Here is a 25,107-nt window from a genome sequence, read left to right on the forward strand (position 1 = left end):
TGTGCTAAGCACTTCAAATGGAATAAGCCATTTACTATGGGACAGTATTACCACAAAGTGAGATGGGTCTAAATAATTCTCTCCTTTTGCAAAGAGGAAGTTGGAACCCAAGGGCGCACAGCTAAGGGTGACAGAGTTGGGTTCTGGATCCTGACAGTCTGGCTCCCTACCCTGTGTCTTACCTTCTATGGAGGGTCACACAAGGCTGTGATATCTCTGCCCTCCGTTGAATCTGGTCTAAAGATTTTTGGATTGCGCTCCTTCTGCAGTGCTCAGAGGTGCTTCTCATTGTTGCTTTATTTATCTGGTGTAGAGAAACGCTGTCCTCCTGCCCAACTTTGCTTTGAACCTAAAACTGCTTGAAGAAATCTTTTCTTTTTATTTTTTTATAGTATTGGAAATTGAACCCAGGGGCATTCGACCTCCAAGCTATACTCCAAGACCTATCTTTTTATTCTTTATTTTGAAACAGGGTCTCACTGAGTTGCAAAGGGCCTCACTAAGTAGCTGAGGCTGTCTGAGAACCACGATCCTCCTGTCTCAGCCTCTCAGTGCTGGGATTACAAGCGTGTGCCACCACACTTGTCTAGAAATACAATCTTGTAAACAAATATGGAAATGAAAAAGACAGAAGAGAAGATTTATTGACCTTGAGTATGGCAGTGACTTTGTATAGACAGCATCTCAAGTACCTTTAGTACATCTAAAATGGAAGAAATTATTGGCAGGATGGACATCATTAAGATGAAAAATGTTTACCTCTGCAAAAGACCCTGTCTAAAGAATGAGAAGACAAGTCACAGTTTGGGAGGAAACACTTGCAAAAGAGTCATCTGATAAAGGATTTTATCCAAAATGTATGAAGAATTCTTAAAACTGGACAATAAGAAATTGAGCGATACAATTAGCAAATGGGGAAAAAAAAAAACCAGATCCTGTACCAAAGAAGATAGAGATGGGTGCTAAGCATATAAAATGCCTAATTTCAAATTAATTTGATATTTCATGTATCAAAGAAGATGTAGAGATGGCAGCTAAGCATATAAAAAGATGCTTAATTTTGCCGGGCGTGGTGGCTCATGCTTGTAATCCCAGCACTTGAGAGGCTGAGACAGGAGGATTGCATAGGTTTGAAGCCAGCCTCATCTACTTAGGCTCTCAGCAACTTAGTGAGACCTGTTTCCAAATAAAGTATAAAAAAAGATTTGAGAGTATAGCCCGGAGGTAGAAAAGCCCCTGGGTTTCACCCCCAGTACCACCAAAAAAAAAAAAAAGCCTAATTTCAAATTAATTTGATATTTCAAATTAAGGCAGCAAGGTTATATCACCACACATCTAAAGACATCTAATACAGTGACCAGAGTCCAAAACTCTGAAGCCAACAAAGGTTGGGAAGGACATGGAGCAGCAGGAACTCTCATTCATTGCTGGTGAGCATGCAAAATGGTACAGTCATTCTGAAAGACAGTTCAATAGTTTCTTAACAAAACTAAACACATTCTTATGTAGTCCAGCAGTTATGCATTTTAATATTTACCCAAATGAGTCAAAACTGTATGCCTACACAAAATCCAGCACATGAAGTTTCTAAAAGATTTATTTATAATTGTTCAAGCATAGAAGCAGTAAAGATGTTGGTTGCAAGTAAATGAATAAATAAACTCTGGCGCATGTAGGCAGTGGGATATTACTCAGCACTGAAAAGATATGAGCTATGAAGCCATGAAAAAGCAGTAGAGGGACCCTAAATGTCTATTAGGATGTAAAAGTAGTAATCTGAATAGGCTCCACAATTTATGACTTTAACTGTATGTCATTCTGGAGATGTAGGGACAAGGAAAGTATCAGTTGGACATGGTCGCTATTTTGTAAAATACTATAATGGTGAATATACGTCATTGTACATTTGTTTGAAGCCATAGAATATACAGCATCAACCATGAATCCTAATGTAAACCATGGACTCTGGGTGATAATGTTGTACCTCTCCAGGCTCATTGTAACAAATATCCCACTGATACAGGATGTTGACCTGCCCAATTTTGCTGTGAACCAAAGACTGCTCTAAAAAGTACAATCTACTTAAAATATGAATGGTAATTAACAATATGCTTAGGAGTTAGCCAAGTGACTCTCTGAGATACATTTCTATAGAAAGCCATAGAAGACCTTTCATCCCCAGGCTGGCCCATCTAGGGATGGCCACTCACCGATAGCTTCCACTTGAGCAGATTTTTTTTTTTTTTTGAGTGTTTGCATTTGGATTCAGTTGTGAGCATCTACAGCAAGAGTCGAGTTGGACCTGAAGTTGATGGGGAGTGTAGAGTTTTATTGGTCAGGTTGCTTTGAGGGTGGGAAAACATGAGTTAAGTACTAGTTAGATTCCAAGGTATTTTTGGAGATCAATAGAATAGTTTAGGTAGCTGTCATTTGTTTTCAGATAAAGAGGCTGCACCATGAAGGAGCAGAGTGACTGGCCTGAGACTTCTCTCTCAGTTAATGGAACACTGAGCCTCTCGGTCAGTGTCCGTTCTTTACGTCTGCCAGTTCTTGGCTTAGTCCACCTGCACCAATGAAATGTGGCCTTGGTAGCAGCCAGCCAGTTGTTGTCTTTCAGCAAGTTGTTGTTCTGAGGCATCTGCTTCAGGCATAGAGAGGAGAGGGCTTAATGCATTCGACTTCTGAGGTCCCCAGAACATGTTAGGAGACCAGTCACAGTCAGTGTTTACCTCTTGCTGCGCACCGCCTCAACACTTGGATGGCTGCATAGTCCAGCTGCCATTTGCCACCAGTGATTCTCCTTTCAATCTGACTGTGTAGCTGTGTAGCCTGGGCTTCCCCCCACCCCTTACCCACTAAATTAATTTGGAACTTCTCGCATGATCCTAATTGTTGTTCACACCATTTTGCCACTTTCACTTTTTTCCATTAATTTTGTTTTTACAACTTTGTCCAGTCAATGTGCTAGTTGATGTTTCTTGTACGTTATCTTCTATTCACTCTACATTCACGTTGGGGGCCTCAGTGGAAGTGTATAGCTTCTGTTTGCCCCTCTAGATCGATGCTCCACCTTGGTCTGTGTTCATGGAGGCTGACCTGGTCACCTCCCATCACTAAGATGCTTGCCATCTGGGTCCAGTGGACCCTTGCCTTCTGGCACCGAGCTGTGTTGAGCCAAGGGGAGGCAGGGAGTTGCAGACTGAGTGAGACAGGAGCCTTCCTATCCCAGCTGCCCCCTCCTTGCTTATTTTAGGTTGGCTTTATCTCTTGCCCCAAGGCCACAGGTTTGGTGCCTGACTCTCCATCCCTTTCTTCAGACCCCTGGAACTGTTCCTTTCCTTTTCTTCTTCTGGCCTAGGGGTGGGAACAGCTCCTCCTCATTACTAGCTTGACAGTTGTCGCTTGTTGGTTTTCCTAACCTGCCTGAACTTTAGTAAATAGTCGGAATCTCACGGGTTATGTAGAGAAAACATCTGCTTTGCCTGTACCCTAATGGATAGGAAGTAAGCTGTGCAGGGCAGCAGGAATACGAAGGCCAGGTGGAACACAGGCCGACAGAGATTTGCTCGAGTTGTCGCGGCTCTGCATTTGATCCCTGTTAGACTTCTGTCCCTCCTCCTTGAGCACACAGTCTGGGCACACAGCTTCTGCCACTGCCGGGATTCTCACTGCTGCTTTGTGTCAACACACCCTGTTAAAAAACTATTAGTAAGACACCTTGATACCGAAAGCATTCAAATCTGGTGTGTAATGAGCATGAAGGCATATGAAGCAGGTCTTTATTTTTACCTGCTTTAGTATCAGAATAACTTGGGAAATTCCAAGTTATTTTGAATGAATACTCATTGTTTCAAGAGTAGCCCCAAAGTTCCATCTACCCATAGTTTTTGCTTTAGGAGACACTGGCTTATAATGAAGTCAGGACTTGCTCCTGTGTTATTTCGATAATTCAAGAAGATATACAACTGAAGTGCAGGTTTATGGCCAGCTTCAGATACTTAGGGAGCCCCCCCACCACCAACTTAGACCCTATTTCAAAATAAAGAATAAAGCTGGGTGTGGTGGCTCACATTTGTAATCCCAGCATTTGGGAGGCTGAGACAGGAGGATTGCAGTTCGCGGACAGCTTCAGCTACTTAGTGAGGCCCTCCGCAACTCAGTGAGACCTTGTTTCAAAAAATAAAGAATAAAAAACAGGGCAGGGGGTGTAGCTCGGAGGTCAACTACCCTTGGTTTCCATCCCCAGACCCTCAAAAAAAAAAATAATGAAAGAATAAAAATAGGGCTGGGGTATCACTAGGATGCCCCTGGGTTTAATCTCGAGCATCCCCCCAAATATGTTGCTGGAACTGGGTACTTGGGTGGCTGAGACAGAAGCATCATAGGTTCAAGGTCAGCCCCAGCAACTTAGTGAAAACCCTTTTTTAAAATGAAAAATAAATAAATAATTAAATGGCCTGGGGGTAGAGTTCAGTGGTAGAGTGCCCCTGGCATCCATCTTCAATATCACTAAGAAAAAAGCAAAATAAAACAAAACCTAAGTATGTTTGCCAGTATTTTATTCATTCTAGCTCCAAATGCCTCAAGTGGGATAATTGAGGATTTTGGGGGTAGGTGGGGGCTCATTTGCAGATCCCTAATTCGATATCAGGTATGAATAGATCTTTGGGAGAAGGTTATATAATTTAGGTAGAAATTTATCTAAGTACTGCTACTTTTAACAGTTTTCTGCAGTAATAAAGGCATAGCAATTAAAATGTGCTGATACAAAATGGTTTTCTGTTTCTTGAAGCTACTCTGCAGGGTCAGCTACCACGGTGGATTAGAATCCTAGACTGAGACGAGGAGGCACTGTGTTGAAATAATTGTTCTACTGCCGATGGGGGTCATCTTTAACACTCACAGGCCCTCAGTGGCTCAGAACGTCCTGGGCTATAAACTGTATGACATGCCAAGTGCCTTTCACTCTTGAAATTCTTGGAGTGTGTGAGTTTGTCACATAAAATTGAGTTTCAGAGTTTGTCATTAGAGACGTTGACATCTTAGACAGTGGTGTCTAGCAAAAGGCATGACTACCTTTACTCGCAGCCCAGTCTCTTCATGCCAGCTGTTACTTTCTGCTTGTAAGCAATAGATGCTTTCTTGCTTACCAAATGATGCTGTGGCCCCAAAGCCCGTATTTCCTCTAGTGCATCCCTTTGTTTTCCAGCACAGGTGTCTTGTGAACACCCAGTTCTTTGATTCTTTCAAAGCCTTTGCTCCATTTAGTTGAGCTGAGAATCTGGGCAGGATTGGCAGAGACCTGCCCAGTGTTTCCCAAGAGCTTTGTGTGCCTTTGAAGCCAAGTTGATCTCCACCTAGGGGCATATGTATTTTCAGGACTTTAAGACAGGCAGATTGAGTTTTGGTGAGTGAGGTTAAAGAAAAAAGTAGGGTGAGGGAATTTAAGAAGAATCATGACCTGGAACAGTGATTCTCTGGGGATGTTTGTTGGAACAGGGATGGTCGCTGAGAGAGACCAGAGAGGGGAGATAGTAGGCTGGTTGATGAGAACTTGGTAAGCTGTGGTTGGAGACTCTGCCATGTATCCCTCACGTAGGTTGCTGGCCATTGTGAGCCGGCTTTAGGAGACACGAGATTGTAATGAACTCAGGACTTGTTCCTGTGTCAACAAGAAACAAGTTGACAACAAGTCGCTCCACCTTGATTGTCCAGGCCCACGCTGAAGCTTGCCCAGAATCCTGTGCAGTTCCCTGCACACTTACCTTGTTGTCTCTTGTTGGTTTTCCTAACCTTTCCCTCCCATTCACTAAAGAACATCACAGTGCAAACAAGTGCTTTCCTGAGGATGCCCTTGAACCTGCTTTGATTTGTATATTTAACAACTCATTCGCAAAATTGATGATCATTATCGATGCAATTATTTGTGACCTGTTTCCGAGTCCTTTGGGGCTTTTAAGAGAAATGGGCCCTGACTTTGAAAAATTGAAAGCCTGCCTGCCTTGCTTTTCAGGAACATCGTTAGCACCATAGGTCTTGATAGGAGTACACTGTTGCATTAATTATAGTAGCAACTGTAATTAACTCTGTTGAGCTCTTTGTAGCTTCCCGTTTCACACGCATTAACTCATGTGTACTCTGTGGGAAGTTTGGTGTCCTGTTCTGCAGCCGAGGCTGCAGTTCACTGGGATCTGCAACCTCGGCCTGTGGTTCCGAAGCTCATGTTCTTTCCTTTCTGTGGAGCTGAATTTATTGAACAGAAGGAAATGAGAGAGAGGCGAGCCCTGTTTATCACGACTTCCTTTCCTCAGACTGATTGTCTAAGATCCCTGCTCACTTCTTAGTTCCCTTTAAATCTGTTTATTTTGTTCCTTTGCACGTGTCTTTTTTTTCTTTTTCCTTTTATTTTCCTTATGGTCCTGAAAATTGAACCCAGGAGCACCTCTGACCTATACTCCAGCCTTATATTTATCTATTTTTTAAAATTTGAAACAGGGTCTCACTAAGTGGCAGAGGGTCTCACTAAGTAGTTGAGGCTGGCCGCGAACCCAGATCCTCTTGTCTCAGCCTCCCTAGTACTGGGATTATAAGCGGGCACCACTTCTCCTGGCTTGCACATCTCATTTACAATATGATCTCTTTTCCTCTTTCCTTTGTCTCACTTTTCTTACCATCGTATTTTGTGACTCCCCACTCCCCAAAAAAAGCATTTTTAGGGGGAAAGTAGGAAATTTTCTTTAGGGTAGAAGTTAATGCAGATTTTTAAAAAATTACAAATAGAAGCCGAGTGTGGTAGGCATGCTTGTAATCTTAGTACCTGGGAGGATCACAGGTTTGGGGCCAGTCTTCAGCAACCTAGTGAGGCCTTATTTCAAAATTAAAAAAAATGAAATAGGGCTGGATGTATAACTCAGAAGTAGAATCCCCCTGGATTCAATTCCCAGTACCACCAAAAAGAAATAAATTATAAATAAATATTCTTAATAGATTATCTTAGCTATCTTTTCTTACTGTAAAGATGTATAAATTAGGAAATGAGTTGGTAAATTATTCTTGGCTGCAGCCAGTTTAAAAAACTAATATCGGCCGGGCGTGGTGGCGCATGCTTGTAATCCCTGCGCTTGGGAGGCGGAGACAGGAGGATCGCGCAGGTTCGAAGCCAGCCGCGCTGGCGTAAGAGACCCTGTTTCAAAAATATAAAATAGGTCTGGGAGTGTAGCCCGGAGGTAGAAGGGCTTCCAGGAACCCCAGTGCCACCAAAATAAATAAATAAATAAATAAATAAATAAATAAATAAATAAATAAAAACTAATATCACCAATCAAAAATCTGCAGAGAAAATTCTATTTGTGTTTAAGGGTAATTTTTTATACAAGTCATACTTTACGTAATTTTTATTTTCGAATAATTAAGTCAAGAAAATTCTTGTACATTTTGAAGGATATAGCTCATCTTCTAAATCCTAGTTTTTAGTTCAGGTGAGTACTGTAGTTATAGCCAGAAGTAGTTTAATGTAGATAATTATCAATCTGTAATAGTTCATCACCATCAGTTCTTAAAATAAAAAAATTCAAAAATGGTTTGATTCATCTTTTGACTAAAACTAAGACTCTCAAACCTGCATATTTTTTGTTTCCTTGTGTATATTTAGGAGCATTTTAAATTTTGTTTCCTGATTTAATTGAATGCATTCTAATTTGACATTGTATCAAGGTACAGAATGTTAAATAAACACACACAACTCATTGCCTTTGCCCAGGACCCCCTCCTCACCCTCAGCACACAAGTCCTTGAGGTTGAAATGGGCAACTTTGCAAATGTTCATGGCATCGTTTCTGCTCTGCACTCTTTATGACTCTTCTCTTTCCTAATTACCCTCAGTTGTTCCCCTGGAGTCTCTGTTCCTCTCTGATGGTGCCTTTATTTCTGCTTGTCTCTCTACCTGCCACATATAGGAGAGAACATCTATTCCTTCTTTGAGACTGGGGGTACTCACTTAGACCAGAAACTTTGAAGCTACTACAAGAGGGCAGAGGACCAACACCCATGTAGGTTGCAGGTAGAAACTTCCTCAATATGACCCCAGAAGCTCAGGAAATGAAAACAAGAATTAACTAATGGGATGGCAATTCAATTATTCAATTAAAGAAAAAAAAAGCTTCTGTGCAGCAAAGGAAATCAAGGTTCTACAGAGAAAGAAAACCTTCAGAATGGGAGATCACCACCTACCCATCTGCTAACGGTTGACTATCTAGGATGTAGAAAGAGCTTAATGTTTAAAAAAAATCTTAAATGGGCAACTGAACTGAATAGATACTTTTCAAAAGAAGAAATACAAATGGCCAACAAATATATGAAAAAATGTTCATGATTTTTAGTAATCAGGGAAATGCAAATCAAAACCACAGTGAGATTTCATGTCACTCCAGTTAGGGTGGCAATCATCAAGAGCCCAAACAATAAATGCTGGCAAGGATGTGGGGAAGGTGGAATCCTGTTACACTGTTGGTGGGACTGCAAACTAGTACAGCTGCTTTGGATATAGGTGTGGAGATTTCTTGGAAGATTCGGAATGGAGCTATCATATGGTGCAGCGATAAGGACTCCTGGGCATCTTCCCAGAGGAAATGAAAGAAAAATATTCTAATAAAACTTGCATATTCATGTTCAGAACAGCATAGTTTACAATAGCCAAACTCTGGAATCAGCCTAGATATCCATCAACGAACAACTGGATCACAAAACTTTGGTATATACACGCAATGGAATTTTACTCAGCCATAAAGAAGAACAGATTATGCCATTTGCAGGGAAAATGGATGGAGCTTGAGTATTTTCATTTTTGAAGGCTGGTATTTCACTGTGGAGTCCTTCGTACCCAGTCTGAGTAAATATTTTCAGTGAAATATGGTTTTGGCGATAGGCTTTTAATTCGATTGACTTTATGAAGTGGAAAATCAGTGACAAGCAGGAGTTCTACTGTGAAATATATACAATCATGTATATAAACTGTATCCTGCCTGCATAGCCTCTACAGACTCCTGGAAGCCTCTGCTGGTTTTTCCTGGGAGAGTCAGCTCCTCCCTCCTGTGTCCACTTCCACCTAGAAACATTGACCAGGTCGTCCCTGACACTTCATTCCATTCCTTTGCTTACCAGTCTGCTTTCCTTGAGATCTTGAGTCCCTTTAAAACAGAAGTCAACATAGGGGCTCAGGGTGTAATAGGACTTTTGTAGCGGTGTGTGTGTGCGTGTGTGGAGGGGTGTCTTTTGAGAGTCTGTATTTTGCATTTATTATTGATAAAATATTTATACAGATTAAAGTTCACATATAATATTGTGGAACTTTTGGTTGATGTACCATGCTGTAGTATGAAATATACATCGTGTTTTTCTTACTTTTCTAAGCTTATTCTCCATTACCCTTTCTACCGTGGGGCAATGAAAAGACTTATGTCCAGGGTTGAGGAATGAAGGCTTTTCCAGCCTGGGAGCTCCAGGTGCCCCCTCCTAGGTCATCTTTATAGTGCCCACAGAATTCAACGCTTGACTGGTGATGCGTTCAGCTCGCTTTGGAGATGAGATGAGGGGCCTGGGACCTGCAGCATTTGTGAGGTACCCAGGTGGGGGCGGCTCCCCAGCTTTCTCTGCTTCCCATCTCGCCTCTCCCTCTTGGTGGTGGCATGACGCGCTCAGGAGGAGACTTGAAATTTCCTCTTATGTTTGGTAGTGGGAATCCAGTCTTCAGTTTCAAAAGTTAAGTGGGGCTTGCAGGCTCGTTATTTCTTGTATTTTACTATTCTAATTTCCTGGCAGCTTGAAAGCCATCCAGTGTAAGGTCTGTTATCTCTGCTCTAATCACCTGGTGCAGAAGCTTTGGGACCATTGGCTCCAGTGTGAGAAATGATGGTGTTCTCCATTGCTGCCATGGGTGCCCTGCCTACTGTCAGATATGTGTACTGTCAAGGTGGTGTAAATACTGATGGTTCTGTGAGTACTGCCAACATTTGTAGCTGTATTGTTGTAAGCCCCAAAACTTTGGGGCTTTTTGATCAATTGTATTTTGTTTTATTTTATTTTTTGTGGTGCTGGAACCCAGAAGCTTTCTACCTTCAGGTTACACTCCCAGACCTATTTTCTATTTTATTTGGGTCTTACTAAGTTACTGAGAGCCTCACTAAGTAGCTGAGGCTGCCTTCAAACCGGTGCGATCCTCCTGTCTCAAGCCTCCCGAGTACTGGGATTACAAGCACAAGTGTGCGCCACCACGCCCGGCTCGATCAATTTTAAATTCAGGAAAAATAATTGTAGGAAGGCAGTCAGTGATCCAAAGAGTTCTCAAAGGGTTGGTACTAATGTTGAGTTATTGACATGGGGCTCCTTTGAGTTTAGACTTTTTCAATGTACACTTGATGTAGCTTCTGAAAAATTAGTTGGCACCATAAAAATTTCATTGTTAGCCGGGCGTGGTGGCGCACTCTTGTAATCCCCGCGCTTGGGAGATGGAGACAGGAGGATCACACAGGTTCGAAGCCAGCCATGTTGGCTTAAGAGAGCCTGTTTCCAAATAAAAGCATATTAAAAAAAAAAATAGGTCTGGGAGTGTAGCCTGGAGGTAGAAGGGCTTCCAGGAACTCCAGTACCACAAAAAAAAAAAAAAAAAAAAAAAAAAAAATCATTGTTATAAAAAATCTGCTTGTAAAAGATAAAATTAAGAGAAAATTAGTTAGATAAAAGCAGGTGCTTATTGTAACTTACCTGCTAAAGATATTTCCGGTGGATTAAGAGGGGATTTTGCTTGTATGAGTTGTTTGTTCTAGCTTTCCTTTGTTGAATGTAACTTAAAATTATTATTCCTTGTTCTAGCCGTCAAGTGCAATAGAAGAAAAGTTGTTTGAGAAACTTTGGTTTCCACTAGTTTCCATTTTCCCATGGTCTGCTATGTAGTTCTCATTGGTACACAGATTCTCTTATATTTAATATTTTAGGGGTAGCAAGTTTTGATGTACTTAGACTGATTAGTATTTGCAGTTCTGTTTTCTGGGATAATTGATTTTTACTCATTCTTTCTTTATTTTAGTATCTTTTCCTAGGTGGTGGTGGTGTTGCTAACATGGAACTCTTCCTGTGTGCCCAAAGATACTAAATTGTCTAATCTTAGTAGCTAAGGGTTGGGGCTTGAATTGTAAAGATCTGATGTTGAGTCAGTTCCTACATTACATGGAAAAGCTTCCAACTTTGCTCATGGCAAAGCTGCTGCTTATGATGAACCCAGTTTCTTCGTTATTTTTCTTTGTTCTTATAAGATGAAAACATTTCAAGGAAGGGTTCTACTTTTACATAGATACCAGAACCTGCTTTTCTCTCCCTACCCCAGAAATGACCTTGAATGGACTGATAGGAAACAACTTCTGAGTACACTTTTGTATTTCTTTGTAATTGAGTAGTTTAAAATACCTGTTAAGGATATATCCAGTGATAACTGAACATTTTGTAGCAAACAGGTTATATTGAGCACTCTTTAATATTTTCAAATAATAATCGGCCAGAATGGAAGTTGGCAGTGCACTTGTTCTTTTATTTCTTTTCGCTTGATTTTCTTGCCAGTCTGTTCCTGCCCTCTGCCCTCAGCATCGTGCTGGATTGCTTTATGGGGACGTTTTCCAGCAGGCTGACCCAGAGCTTAAGGTTCAGACAAGCCTTCTCAGTGTGTCCTTAATAAAACAAAACCCAAGTAAGAGTCAGCAAGAGATCAGGAAAACCTGGCATGAGCCGTCTCTGGTGGTGGTGAGATGGGTAGTCACATATTAAAGAAAGAATGAATGGCCATTAAAATTAGATGTGGTGAACCATGTACTGAAGGAAAGGTCTGGCCATTTTGTAGAGCCTTTAGAGGAAAAAGAAATGAAGGAGAGAAAAACAAGACTAATTTATTTGATCATTGGCTTTTCTGTTATTTGTAATGATGTACTAATAGGTACCACCCGCTTTAGTGTATGAGACCTGATGGAGACAAGACTTGTGTGTAGGGACATCATTTAGTTAATAGTTTCTGTAAGTGGTTGTGTTTCTGTCATTTAGATAACACGCACAGACTTGTGTTCCAGGGGGGTGCTTCTTTTCTGCTTCTGCATGGTCATTAAAATTGTCTTCCCGACATGACGGCAGGCCGGACTTCCCAGTAGGTGTGGGTGAGATGCTTTCACTCTCTTTATCAATGCTCAGCGCAGTTAATGCTGTGGATTGAGAAAAGATATTTGCTCTTGAAGGTCCTCAGGCCACATTCATTCAACAGGCGTAGCAATCATTGAACCAGTAATGTACAGTGCCTTGGTTTTGCTTTACCCAGGATTTTCAGTATGATGAATTCATAAAAGTATACACCAGAGTGTATTCTATAAACAGGTAGCTGTTTGCCCCCCCCAAAAAAATTTCAATTTGTAATAATTTTAGCTGATAAAATGCTTTAGTAACTTTCTTTTTAGTACTGCATTAGATCCAACATAAAAACCAGCATGGAATTGGAGCTTTGTACTTGATTTATAAATAACTGCTGACAGCTTTCTAGGCTTAAAATTGAATTTAGGTTTAACAGGGTTGAAATTTTATATGACACTTGTAAGTAACAACTTAGAGATGTTTATTAATGATGGTTAATAAACCGACTGAGCTGTATTTCACTGTTAGTTAAAGGAGATGAAATGTGAATAATTTGCCTTTAAAATGGAGAAGATAAAAGATCTCACAAACATAACATTTGTGTCCCATTCTGCATATAAGGCCATCTGCCTTGTCATTCCTGTGTTAAAATTGCACATCTCTGTTCTAATCAGTTTGCGTCTCTATCGCCATCTCCTCAGTGTCTCCTGTTATCAGTCCATCTTGTCATACTGAGCATCCTTTTTCTCATCTGTTCCTGTGGCTACCTCCTCCTTCAATTTCTTGTTGCATGGAATCGAAATGTTAGTAAAAACTTCTATTTTTTTACTGTTTTTGTTTTTCAAACTCGGTGGTCCTGATTTCCTCCTTATCTCCCTTTCCCTTAACTCCTCTCAGAAGGGTGATGAAATTCACAGGCCAATGGGGCTCATTGAGCAGCCTTCTTTTTCTATGCCAGTCCTTGGTACCAGTGGCAACCAAGAAGAGACCAAAAAAAGAAGGAACGTGAGAGTGTATAATTTTTATCATTGCCTCGTAGTTTCTTCATAAGTAAGTAAAGTATGTTGACTTTCAGCTAAATTTGCTCCAAAAATTCCCTCTTTGCTTTTCCTATCTTGCCTGGGTCAGCATGTCTCTCTGATCCTGAGCCCTCTTCTCCCCTCCTTTTCCTTTCAAAGACATGTTTTTTTTGGGGGGGAGGGGTGGTACTGGGGTTTCTGGAAGCCCTTCTACCTCGGGGCTATACTTCCAGACCTATTTTATATTTTTTCATTTGGAAACAGGGTCTCTGAAGCCAGCATGGCTGGCTTCGAACCTGCGCGATCCTCCTGTCTCCGCCTCCCAAGCGCAGGGATTACAAGCGTGCACCGCCATGCCCGGCAAAAAAGACATGCCTTTTTAAGACATCTGCTTAGTTTTAGTTTTATTCTTTATTCTGCCAAATTTCTCATCATTTTAGGAATTAGCAATATTGATAGCTGCACATTAAATAGGCAGTGATTCACAATATATATTCTTATCCTCTGGCCCCTGGATTTAAGAAAGGATTTTAAACAGAAGTTGCCTTTGAAACGGGATCTTTAAAAGAGATGGTAAATCACAGATGGAAATTTTATTTCATTGGTCATTTTAAGGAATAATTGATGTGTGGATTAATTTCCTTCCTTTCATCTTTCTCCAGATCGTGAAAGCAACTTTTATGTTATTTTCTACTTTGTCTTTAGTGCCCTATATTTTTCAATTAAAAAAAAAAAAAAACCCAGACGATTGTTAGGTCTGCTGCTTTCTAATGAATCATTGGATTGGAAAATAACTCATTATATCATCAGGCAGAGATATGTTCCTTTATTTGCATGTAGATAGTAAAGATGAATAATTTATCAAATGTTATTAGTGCAGGCTGCATATTACTGTAGTCTCAGCAGGACATAATGAAATTTGTCTCATGCTCGTGAAAATAACATGCCTTTGCATAGCCACTATTGAACTTTTGGCATCTCTCAAAGAACTCTGATAGTATCATGCCCATCTTGTTCATCTCTTCATCAGCTGACCATTAGACTGGTAAGTCCAATTTGAGAATCTGTGGAGCTTGCTTTGCACCTGACTCTAGCTATGTTTCTATGCCAGAGTACTGAGTTTCAGAATGAGTGAAGTACTTGATGTTTCTTATTTAAGTGATGAGTATAAAAGACTATGGCTGATAATTTCATTACTTCTGGTCTTGAAAAACTGTCTGTTCAGGTGAAGTGTAAGCAATATCTTTCTGAAATGAGGGCCAATGAAACAATGGCTTTGAATCTTATACCTGTATTATACCTTTGAATTTATTTTAAGTAATTGCATTGAAACAGTTGCATATCCTTTACCTTGGGCATGAGTCCATGGGGAGGTTAACAAATTATTCCCCCAGACGCAATGACAAAGCTGGACAAATGGTCACAAGTGACTTAGAGCCGGGCGTGGTGGCACATGCTTGTTATCCCGGTACTTGGGAGGCTCAGACAGGAGGATCACAGTTTTGCAGCTAGCTTCACAACTTACTGAAATACCCTGCCTCACTTTGTGAGACCCTATTTCAAAATAAAAGAATAAAATAGGCTAAGGGGTGTGGCTCAGAAGCAGAATGCCTCTGTTCCATCCTCATTACCAACAAAACAAAAACTGTAAGTTAGGCCTTACCTGGGAACTGGACTAAAAGTACTCAGCAAATTGGTAAGTATTCATTTGTGATGGCATCTGAATTTAGGTTAAGAACAGCGCAAGTCTGTGGTGTTGGTGCTGGAGCTCCACCCATTTTTCCTCCCTAACTCTACATGCAAGATGTTCAACCAGGGGGAAGCAGGCTGTGAACATGATACTCATGTTGCTTTGTTGCTGCTATGTGAGGTGGCGTATTTGATTTGGAGAGCTGTCAGGTGAATTGGAGATTTTGATGGCAAATGACAGAGAAGGCATGCGACTCAACTGGACACGAGTTGCTGGTCTGTTTGGTGCAAGTAGTGGATTGGGGCACTAGCCAGAGATTTAGCAGGGAGTTCTTTGTTGTTATACAGTGATGGGAAGCTTCAGAAGTTCTCCACCTACATGGCGTTGGCTGGACTTGTACATATATGCACAGCAGTAATTGGAGTGAACTCAAGCTCCCTAGAAGGTCAGGGAAGATGGAGGGGAGCCCCAGAGAAAGTAGAAGGTGGGGCTGGCTTGAAAATAACGTTGACGTTGAATGCCCTCACTGGCCCATATATAGATCTATTAGTAGATAGTACAAATAAATATTCTTTGCCCAAAGTATTTGAAAAAATGTGTGATTAGTTTCTGACTTAACAAAAACTATGCTTATAAAATAAATGATGGCTCTTAGGAGATCATGCTTGAGGCCAGCCTTAGCAACATAGTGAGGCCCTCTGCAACTGAGACTCTATTTCAAAATAAAAAATAAAATAAAGCTGGGGTTTGGTTTAGAGGTAAAATTCTTCTGGGTTCTATCCCCAGGACACCCCCCCCCCACACACACACAAATAAAAATAAAAATAATAAAAACTAAGTAAAACCATATTAGAAAATTTAAGAAAGATTATAATAGTGACTTAAATCCAGAACCACAATAAGATAGTAATTATAATTAGGAAGGAATGGAAAATTTAGAGTTGAAAAGTACAGTAATTGAATGAAACATTCATTGGAGGGGCTCAATTGCAGATTTAGAGACGGCCAAAGCACAAATATCATAACTTGATAGATCCAGGGAAAGGATCCAATCTAAGGAACAGAATTAGAATAGCAGAGCTCTGTGGTGGTTTGCTTTGGTTGTCAACTTGGCTAGATAAAGGGATACTCAGGTAGCTAGTGAAGTAGTTGACTGATTGCTTCAGTAGGCCCCAAGCCATGCCGACTTCTGCTGAAAAGAAACCATATGACCTTTCTTAGTTTGGGAATGCCAAGGCCGCCCTAGGTGTGTCCGCAGGGTCACTTTAGAGGACACTGGCACGTGACTTGATTGAGTGGTAAAGATCCGCACTGAGTGTGAGTGGGCACCATCCAGTAAGCCCTGGACCAGACGGACAACAAGGCAAAGGGTGAATTCTCAGTCTCTTCAAGAGCTTGGCACTTGTTCTCTTGACCTTGGACATAAGTTTTTGAAACCGTGGAACTCGTGCCAGCTGCCTCCCAGGTTCCTAGCTTATGGCCTCACTTTGAGCATTACGCCATCAGCTCCCTTGGTTCTGAGGCGTTTGGATGCGGCAAATGACCTATTGTGGGGCTTCTCAGCCTCCATGATGAGTGAGCCAGTTTCCCTTATAAGACTCTCATCTCTCTCTCTCTGTATATCATATCCGTTCTGTTTCTGAATAACCACCACTGAAACAGCCTCAGAGGCATGTGTAGCAACATCTAACACACTGGCAAATCTGTCATGCTAGTTGTAGAAGAGGATGGAGAAGTACACAATTTTTTTCTTAAAAAAATAGTAGAATATCACAAACTTGAAGATCTTTATGGGTCCAAAAAGCCAAATTAATTTCATATTGGATAATCACAGAGATCCATTTCTACACACATCATAATCAAACTATTGAAAGGCAAAGTGAAGATACTGAAGAGATGACTGAGTCCAGAGAAATAGCTAATAGTTGACATCAAAAGCAATAAAAATGAAGGGCATATGACCTATTTAGTCAGAAAGCTGATAACTAGTAACTCTATATCTAGCAAAACTAACCTTTACAAGTGAAGATTAGTCCACAAAATCTACACTCAGATTCACAAAGAATGATATTCTTGCTAACTGACTTCCAAGAAATACTAAAACTTCTTCATAGAGAAAGGAAGTGGTACCAAATGAAACCTTAAATTTCAAGGAGCCATGGAAAATGGTAGAAATGTCTTGCACATGGGCAAATATGCAAATAAGTAAAATTACTTTTTTATTTAAAATGATCATCACAAGCACTCTATTTCGGCTTTGTACGACTATATAGGTTAGTGTGTGGAACAGCAAGAGCACAAAAAAAGGAAGAGAAATGAAACTAAAACGGTTGAATATCTAAATTAAAAGAATGTAGAACCGTATTGTATAAAACATACATCTTAGACCTAAATATAAAAGCTAAAACAAAACATCCAAAAGAAAACGTAAGCACTTTTCTCTGTCCTCTTTGCCTGCGCTCGATGTAAGCATAGTTCATACATGACATTTACTTTGCAAAAGAAACCACCATAAAAATAAAAAAGCCACAGACAAAAATATTTATGAATCACATACCTGGTAATGGTGGGAATATAAAATGGTACCATTTTGCGAAATATCTGTTTCTTAAAAAGTTAAATGTAAATTGACCACATATCTCAACGGTTTTGTTCCCAGGAATCTGCGCAGGAGAAATACAAACCTATGTCCATACAAAGATTTCTATGCTTGTGTTCATAGAAACATTGCTACAGTAGCTATTAATAGGAAGCAAAGCAATGTCTTTCTTCTGGTCAGTGGATTCATAAAGTGTGCTAAATTTGGAATGAGAGCAGAAATGGTCTGTAAATAAACGAAATTTTGAGAAGTGATGGAAATGTTCTAAAACTGGATCATTGTGACCGCAAAACTGTATAGATTTATTTAAAGTCATTGAGTTGTATACTGACAATGGGTGAATTTTATAGGATGTAGACCATACCCCAGCAAAGTAATAAAAAACAGTATGTTGGTATATAAAGAGCAAAGGACAAATATGGTCAAATAATAAAGGAAGAATCTGAAAGGGGCATGGGAATTCTTTGTGCTTTTTTTTTCTGTAAGTCTGAAATTATTTCAAATTTCAAAAATAACATTTTAATGTCTCTTAGAAGTGATCTGGTTTCTTTTTGTGACATTTCATAAAAACAAGTTTATAAAGTTTTGTTTGTTCTAAAATATCAAACCCTGAAGTAGTATATCTCAGGCATTTTATTTCTTCTTCTTTTTTTTTTTATACTGGATATTGAACCCAAGGAGCATTCTGTCTTTCAGCTACACCCCTAACCCTTATTTTCAGACAGTGTCTTGCAGTGTTTCCTAGCCTAGCCAAACTTGTGATCCTCCCGTCTTAGCCTCCTAAGCCAAGGTGATCATCTCCTCCTCCTCCTCCTCCTCCTCCTCCTCCTCCTCCTCCTCCTCCTCCTCCTCCTCCTCCTCCTCCGTCTTCTTCTTCTTTTTTAATATCTTTTCTCCAGCAACATGGCAGGCAAGTCCAGTGCCCTTGTTATATACACAGACCTGGTCAGTAATTGGGTGCATTTATACCAGTGGAATATATTTTGAGAACATTCCTGTTATCTTTCAAATATGAAATGTAAATGTGCGGGTATTATAAGCAAAGTGTTTTTTAACTGTAGACTTTAAGCACAGCCATTTTTCTTTGTTAAATATTATTTCTCAGGTTGAAATGATCACATCTTCTCTAGATTGTTATCTTCCATTCTCCCCAGAAAAGAAAAAGTTAAAAGCAAACATTGACACATTGGTTGAAAGCAGTAAATTCCAGCGAAGTTGTGTGAGTCTTGGTAATGTATATTTATGTGCTTGCTTTGAAGGTCACTCTGTGAGACTGCTGGGTCAGAAAAAGGATAATGGAAAGCGGTTGGGGGGCGCACGATTGGATTTGCCAAAGATTAGGAAGAACCCACTGATAGAAATCATTTCCATCAATACCGGGTAAGCTGCTCACAAACATGCTCATAAAATATTCAGCATGCTCCATGAATTCCACTTTGTTCTCTGGACACGTGACATTGGAAAGTAGTTGAATGTTTTCTTAGGAAAGAAAAATCACCAAAAGCTATAAAGCTTCCAATGCAGTTTCTTCTAAAGAGCTTTCTGTCTGCCAATGAGATTTATATTTGCAGCAGGCATTTATATCTTTGATTGGCAATATTCTTTTCATTTTTGGTAATAAACCTGGATTTCATTTTCCTGCTATGCCCTTGGTTAAAGTCATCTTAAAAAAGAGTATTTTGTGGAATAGTTAATGATTCACCTGAATATATTTTCAATAGAGTTATAGGAAATGTTTCTCCATACACTGTGTTTTGATGATTAATGATGCATGCCTTTCTGTTTTCTTCCTTATTTTTGTGATGCTGGGATTGAACCCAGGGTCTTGCTTACTCTAGGTGAGGACTGTTTGAATTGAGCTATATTCTAACCCCTGTGGTGCGTATTTTAAAATGGTGTTATTGTGACCTTTAAATAAAAAAAAATAGGCCTAAGACTCAGTGTTAAGTACTCTTTCATTTTCACACCTTGGTCTAATGTCCTTCCTGATTATAACTTTCTCTATCCATCCTTTGATTTATTTGCGTCTACTAAATTTTGTTTCTTTATAACTCCAGATGGAAAGGTTACATTTTTTTTCTGAAAATTTAATGAAATCAAGGGCTTTCATCCGATGGAGTGTGGGGAGGACCAGTGCACCCATAGAGGCCCCTCTCGTTCCTTACAAGTTGATTCTCCTTCTCTTTGTCATCTTCCTCCCGTCTCCTTCCAATCTCTTCCCCCTCTGCCCTTTCTTTGTGCGTTTCCTGTTGAGTACAAGTAGACTCAGCTTGCCTTTTCCCATGCCTGCCCGTGTCTCCGAGCCTGTGCCCGTCTTCCTGCATAGCCACGTACTCACTTGCTGTCTTTTCTCTCGTCTCATTTCTCCTGGTTCATCTGCACACTGCTACCAAAGAAGTGTGAAGCGGTTGTCTGGATTCTGCTCAAAGTGCGTTGGGGTGGCACGCAGTTGGCTTGGGAACTGCTTTAGACCAGCCTCTGGCCATCCTTGTTAAAGGTGCAAACAGCTCGACCCATGAAGCCCAGAGGTGAGCGGTTAAAGCCAGAGTTTATTTAGTACTGGCCAGGTGGCTCCCTAGCCTGAGCAGAGTTAGGCACGCAAGGCTGTCTACTCCTTTTCCATCTTGGTTATTCTCCTTCTCGGGCATTGCAGAGCCTTCTTTTCAACTCCTGACTTTCCTGGTAAAATTGCAGTGTTCCTTTGTGCCCTGTCTTCTGCATTTGCCTCATTTCTTCTCTGTAACGTTCACCCCTATTACAGACACACATTCATAAGCACTCTCATGCCATTTCTCCTCGTGGTCTGTAGACTCGATGAGGCAGGGACTTTGAACTGCCTTATTTACCACTCTATGTCCAGTACACAGAAGAGTGTACACAGATCGGGTTTAATGAATACTCATGTATTTAATAAATGATCGAGTCATATACTTTTAAAGTTTATGGAATGATACTAACCTCCCTTCATAGGACAGATTGCTGTGCTAGTTAGATAATAACTCTTGAAATTTGCTGGCCAAGCATACTTTCTCATGAACAATGTCTTAGAGAGGGGCAGAGTCAGTGTTTTTTAGCCTTCTGTTTTTTGGACAAATGGGACCAACTGGCCCTCTTCTCCCCGACTCATGCCTTTCAGTGCGTTCCTATGTCAGGGTGTTCCACCCCTGATTCATTTGCTTCCTTCAAGGTGACTGTGCAGCCACTTTGGACCCTTTACTCATCCCCTTCTTTCTTAGTCTCGATGTTCTCTTCTTTATTTATTCTCTGCCCACCCAACACTCTGGCGTTTACGCTGCCTCAGCTACTTGAATTTCTCAGACACCAAGCGCTTCTGTCTCAGGTCCAGACCTCCTTGCACACCGCGGGTTCCCTGGTATGCCTGTCCTTCCCATCCACACCATGGCCATCCTTCCCTGCTCAGCATCCTGTCTGCCTGCCCCTCTGTGCAGATGGCTGCATGCTCCTCCCTCCACGGCTGGGCCAAAGCCTTCTCCCTCCATTGTGCACCCACAGCACCGGCTGGCTAGGGAGCAGCTTGTGGTGCTGCTCAGCCTGGGCCACTCTCATCCCCCAGTCCAGGCCAGCATCCTGGCTGCTGAAAGCATTTTAGTTCTTAGCACATTCTTCACCCCGAAGTTCGGCATCTAACAAAATGAGTACTCTGAAAATATTTGTTGAATGAATATTTTAAGATCATTGCTAGAAATCATAATTTTTAGATTAATTAAAAAAATTTTGTGTGTGTGGGTCTGGGGATGGAGCCAAGGGGTATTCGACCTCTGAGCTACACCCCCTGCCCTATTTTTTATTCTTTATTTTGAAACCGGGTCTCACTGAGTTGCAGAGGGCCTCACTAAGTAACTGAGGCTGTCTGCGTACTGCGATCCTCCGGTCTCAGCCTCTTGAATGCTGGGATTACAAGCGTGCGCCACCATACCCAGCATTTAAAATTCTTTTTCAAATGTCTCACATTTGAAAAGTTACAAAATTGCTTTAGTCAACCATTTGAAAGAATTTAGAAATTTCATGTATATCCTCCGAAGCTCCCTTCTCATGAATTTAGAATTTCTTCAAATGTGTCTGTCCTATAGACCAAAGCTCACTGGCATCTGCTGTCACTCTTTTTATTTTTATTTTTATTTTTTATTTTTTATTGGTGCACTGTATTCATACATCATAGTGGGATACAAACTTTTGTAGACATACATGCACACATCGCCCAGTCAGCCCCCACCCGATCCCCACCCCATTCTCTCCCCATCCCTCCCTCCCATGCTTGGCTTAGTGGTTGACATCTAGTATTATAGCAATTTATCCAGAATTAAAAATGATAATCTCACATAACAGTTTCATTTGTCTGATACCAAGCTTTTGATGACTTGAAGATAACATTTCAATATTTCTTTTTACTTTCTTTCTTACCAGAGAATATTTTTTTTCTATTTTTTTTGGTGAAACTATCATATATTTATTTTATTTATTTTTCAGAAAAAAATATATCCTAATATGGAAAATGGACTCTAGATACCCAAAACGATCTTGAAAAAGAACAAAGCTAGAAGATATATACTTTCTGATTTCAAACCATATAAAGCTACAATAATTGAAACAGTGTAGTACTATTCTAAAGGCAGATATATAAACCATTGGAGTTAAATAAAGCCTAGAGCTAAATTCTTCCTATATTGTCAAGTTATTTTTGACAAGGTTTCCACGAACATTTGGTGGTGGAAATAATAATCTTTTAACTCAATATTGTTGAAACATAATAATTACATGGAAAAGAATAAAGTTGGACCTTTACCTAATCCCATATACAAATATTAACTCAAAATAGATAAAAGACCTAAATATAAATCTTAAGACTATAAACTTTTAGGAGAAAATCTGGGTCATAAAACCTCACAACATTGAAATTGGCAGTGATTTCTTGGATATGATTTCAATGGCACAGGCAACATAAGAGTATACAAACTCCCTAAAAAATAAAAAAAAATATTGTATATCCAAAGACAATGTAAACAGAGTTAACAGTTACTACTAGAATGGGATAAAATATTTCCAAATGCTGTATCTGAAGGTATATTAATATTCCAACTAGAAATCCTAAAAATTAACAACAATAAAGGCAAACAATACCATTTAGAGATAGGTAAAAGACTAACATAAATAATGAATCTCCACAGATAACCAATCTTAGTTGTCTGTTGGATGGAAACTCTTGTTTCTCTGGTTCTGGTGTGTGTTACCTATTTCTTCTTTGTAGTTAATCTCTTTGAGTATTTTCTCTAGCGCTGGTTTTGAAGACAAAAATTCCTTCAGTTTCTGTTTGTCATGGAAGCTTCTTATTTCTCCATCTAATTTGATAGAAAGTTTTGCTGGGTAGGAAATTTTTGGCTGGTAGTTGTTTTCTTTCAGAGTTTGGAATATGTTACTCCAAGCCCTTCTGGCTCTCATGACTTGGTTTGGGAAGTCTGGAGTGATTCTAATTGGTTTGCCTCTGAATGTCACTTGGTCCTTTGTTTTTGTTGCCTTTAAGATTCTCTGCTTGGCTTCCACATTGGTCATTTTGACAATTATGTTGCGTGGGGATCCTCTTCTCCGATCCTGTCTAAAGGGAGTTCTATAAGTTTCCTGGATCTGTGTATCAACCTCTTGCTCTATGTTTGGAAAATTTTCTGCTATTACTTCCTTGAAGAGATTGTTGATCCCTTTGGTTTCACTTTCTTTTCCCTCCTCTATTCCAATTATTCTTAGGTTAGCTCTCTTAAAATGGGCCCATATTTCTTCAATGTCAGATTCCTGCTGTTGGATATTTTTTTCTAGATTAGAAACTATGCGTTCATTTTTGGAATGATCATCTTCTAAGAGCGAGATTCTGTTCTCCATGTGGTCTAATCGGTTGTTTGTGCTTTGAATTGAGGCCTTTACTTCATTAATTGCATCCTTTATCTCTTTTTGGCTCTCTCTGAGTTCTTTTCGAAGCACCTCTATTATTTCTACAGTTATTTTCCTGATTTGATCTTCTAGAAATCTCTGATTTTCTTTTTTATCGTGTTCTGATGTTGTGGGGTTGTGGGCATTCATTGCTCCAGTATTATTCCTCTTTCCCATGATTTCAGAAGTTTGTGCCTTCTCTGGGTTCTTCCCTTGGGTCACTATAACTTCACTTAAGGTGTTCTGGATCTCGAGTCTGTAGTATCTCAGACCCCAGTACTCCTTTACGTGGTTGTATCACAGAGTTTCCGACCCAGAGAGTCGATAGAGGCTGCTTTAGACTGTGGGGTGTGCCAGGTTGCACGTTCTCTTATGGTGTAATATCTCTGCCACCGCCACTCCCCCACTGGGTCAAGTCCCAGGGAGTACAGTACTGGTATTTCTCCTCTGTGGCCCGCAATTTGACTCACTGTTCTTGAGTACGCAGATGTAGCTGTACTGGATTCGGTGAATTCTCTACTGCTGCCGCCGGTGGCAATATGGCGCCGCTGCTACGCCCTCGGCCGTGAGGCTGGCGTATTTCTTCTTGGTTTTGATTTCCACTCTGAATCCCTGCAGCGTGTGCTGAGCTCAGCCACTTGGAGCTTTAGATTTTACCTGTGGCGAGAAATCCCGCCTGGCTGTTCCGCAGCGGCTCACCTCGGCTTACTGTAGCCGTCCGGTGAATTCGCCGCTGCCGCTGGCAGTATGGTGCTGCTACCGCGGCCTCAGGCGTGAGGCCAGTGTATCTCCTCTGTGGCTCTGAGCTCTGTTCTCAGTCTGCTTTCTCTCTGGAGTCTGGTGATTTTTTTTGTTTCTCTGGTGATGGTGTTTTCTGGCTATGAAAGGCGCTGATTTTGTGGTAATGGAGATTAGTTGTTAGCGGGGCTCTTAAGCCCCGCTTTTCTCGGTCGCCATCTTCCCGGAATGCTGTCACTCTTAAATCCCCTCATGTTCCTAGAGAACTGGCCCTTTGTAAATAAATGGACTCATATATCCTTAATATTAAGAGAATTCCATTCCATGCATATTATCTTCAACTGAGATGAGTTGCTAGTCTCTTCTGACTACTAGTGGTTTTCCTGGATCAGTTGCAGCCTTACCACTTGCTCTCAGGTGGCGGAATCCTCATGAAGACTTGTTCACGCTATCCCTTTTTCAGCATCTTGGCTTGGATTCCTCCCCCTGCCCTTTCTTTCCCTTTTTGTTGTTGGTGGAACTCATTGCTTTTCCCCCTCACACTTTAAATTATTTTTTAAATGATTATACCCCTTGTCGCCTAATCCTCCCACTTGGGAGGCAGAGACAGGAGGGCCACGCAAGTTCGAAGCCAACCTCGCTGGCTTAAGAGACCCTGTTTCCAAATAAAATATAAAATAGGTCTGGGAGTGGAGCCTGGAGCCTGGAGGTAGAAGGGTTCCATCCCCTGTACCACCAGAAAGAAGAAGAAAAAATTATACCCCTAAATTTTTTTTTTCCGTAGCAAATTCTCCTTTCTAAAATAAATACTTTTTAATGTTTTACCTCTTTCAAATTAAATTTGGAGATGTAAATTTTGTATTTCTTTCATTTTCCATTTAGGAGGTGCTTTTGTAGCGCATTTTGTTATATGTATTAATAAATTCAAGTTGCCATTAGTCTCGACAGTTATATGCTGTGTAACA

The 25,107-nt window shown here is 40.5% G+C and overlaps 1 protein-coding gene across 1 annotated transcript in view; it reads left to right on the forward strand.

Moving 5' to 3' along the window:
• CDKAL1 (CDKAL1 threonylcarbamoyladenosine tRNA methylthiotransferase) overlaps positions 1 to 25,107 on the forward strand; it is a gene marked incomplete at both ends in the record, with an annotated part of 604,736 nt that overhangs the window by 199,300 nt on the left and 380,329 nt on the right. Inside the window, one exon of the mRNA XM_080710287.1 lies at positions 18,727 to 18,847. Coding sequence (XP_080566413.1) covers positions 18,727 to 18,847 — 121 coding nt within the window. The remainder of the gene's footprint in view (positions 1 to 18,726; positions 18,848 to 25,107) is intronic.

The sequence above is a fragment of the Muscardinus avellanarius genome, assembly GCF_963383645.1.
Source record: "Muscardinus avellanarius genome assembly, chromosome: 14".
Lineage (NCBI taxonomy): Eukaryota > Metazoa > Chordata > Mammalia > Rodentia > Gliridae > Muscardinus > Muscardinus avellanarius.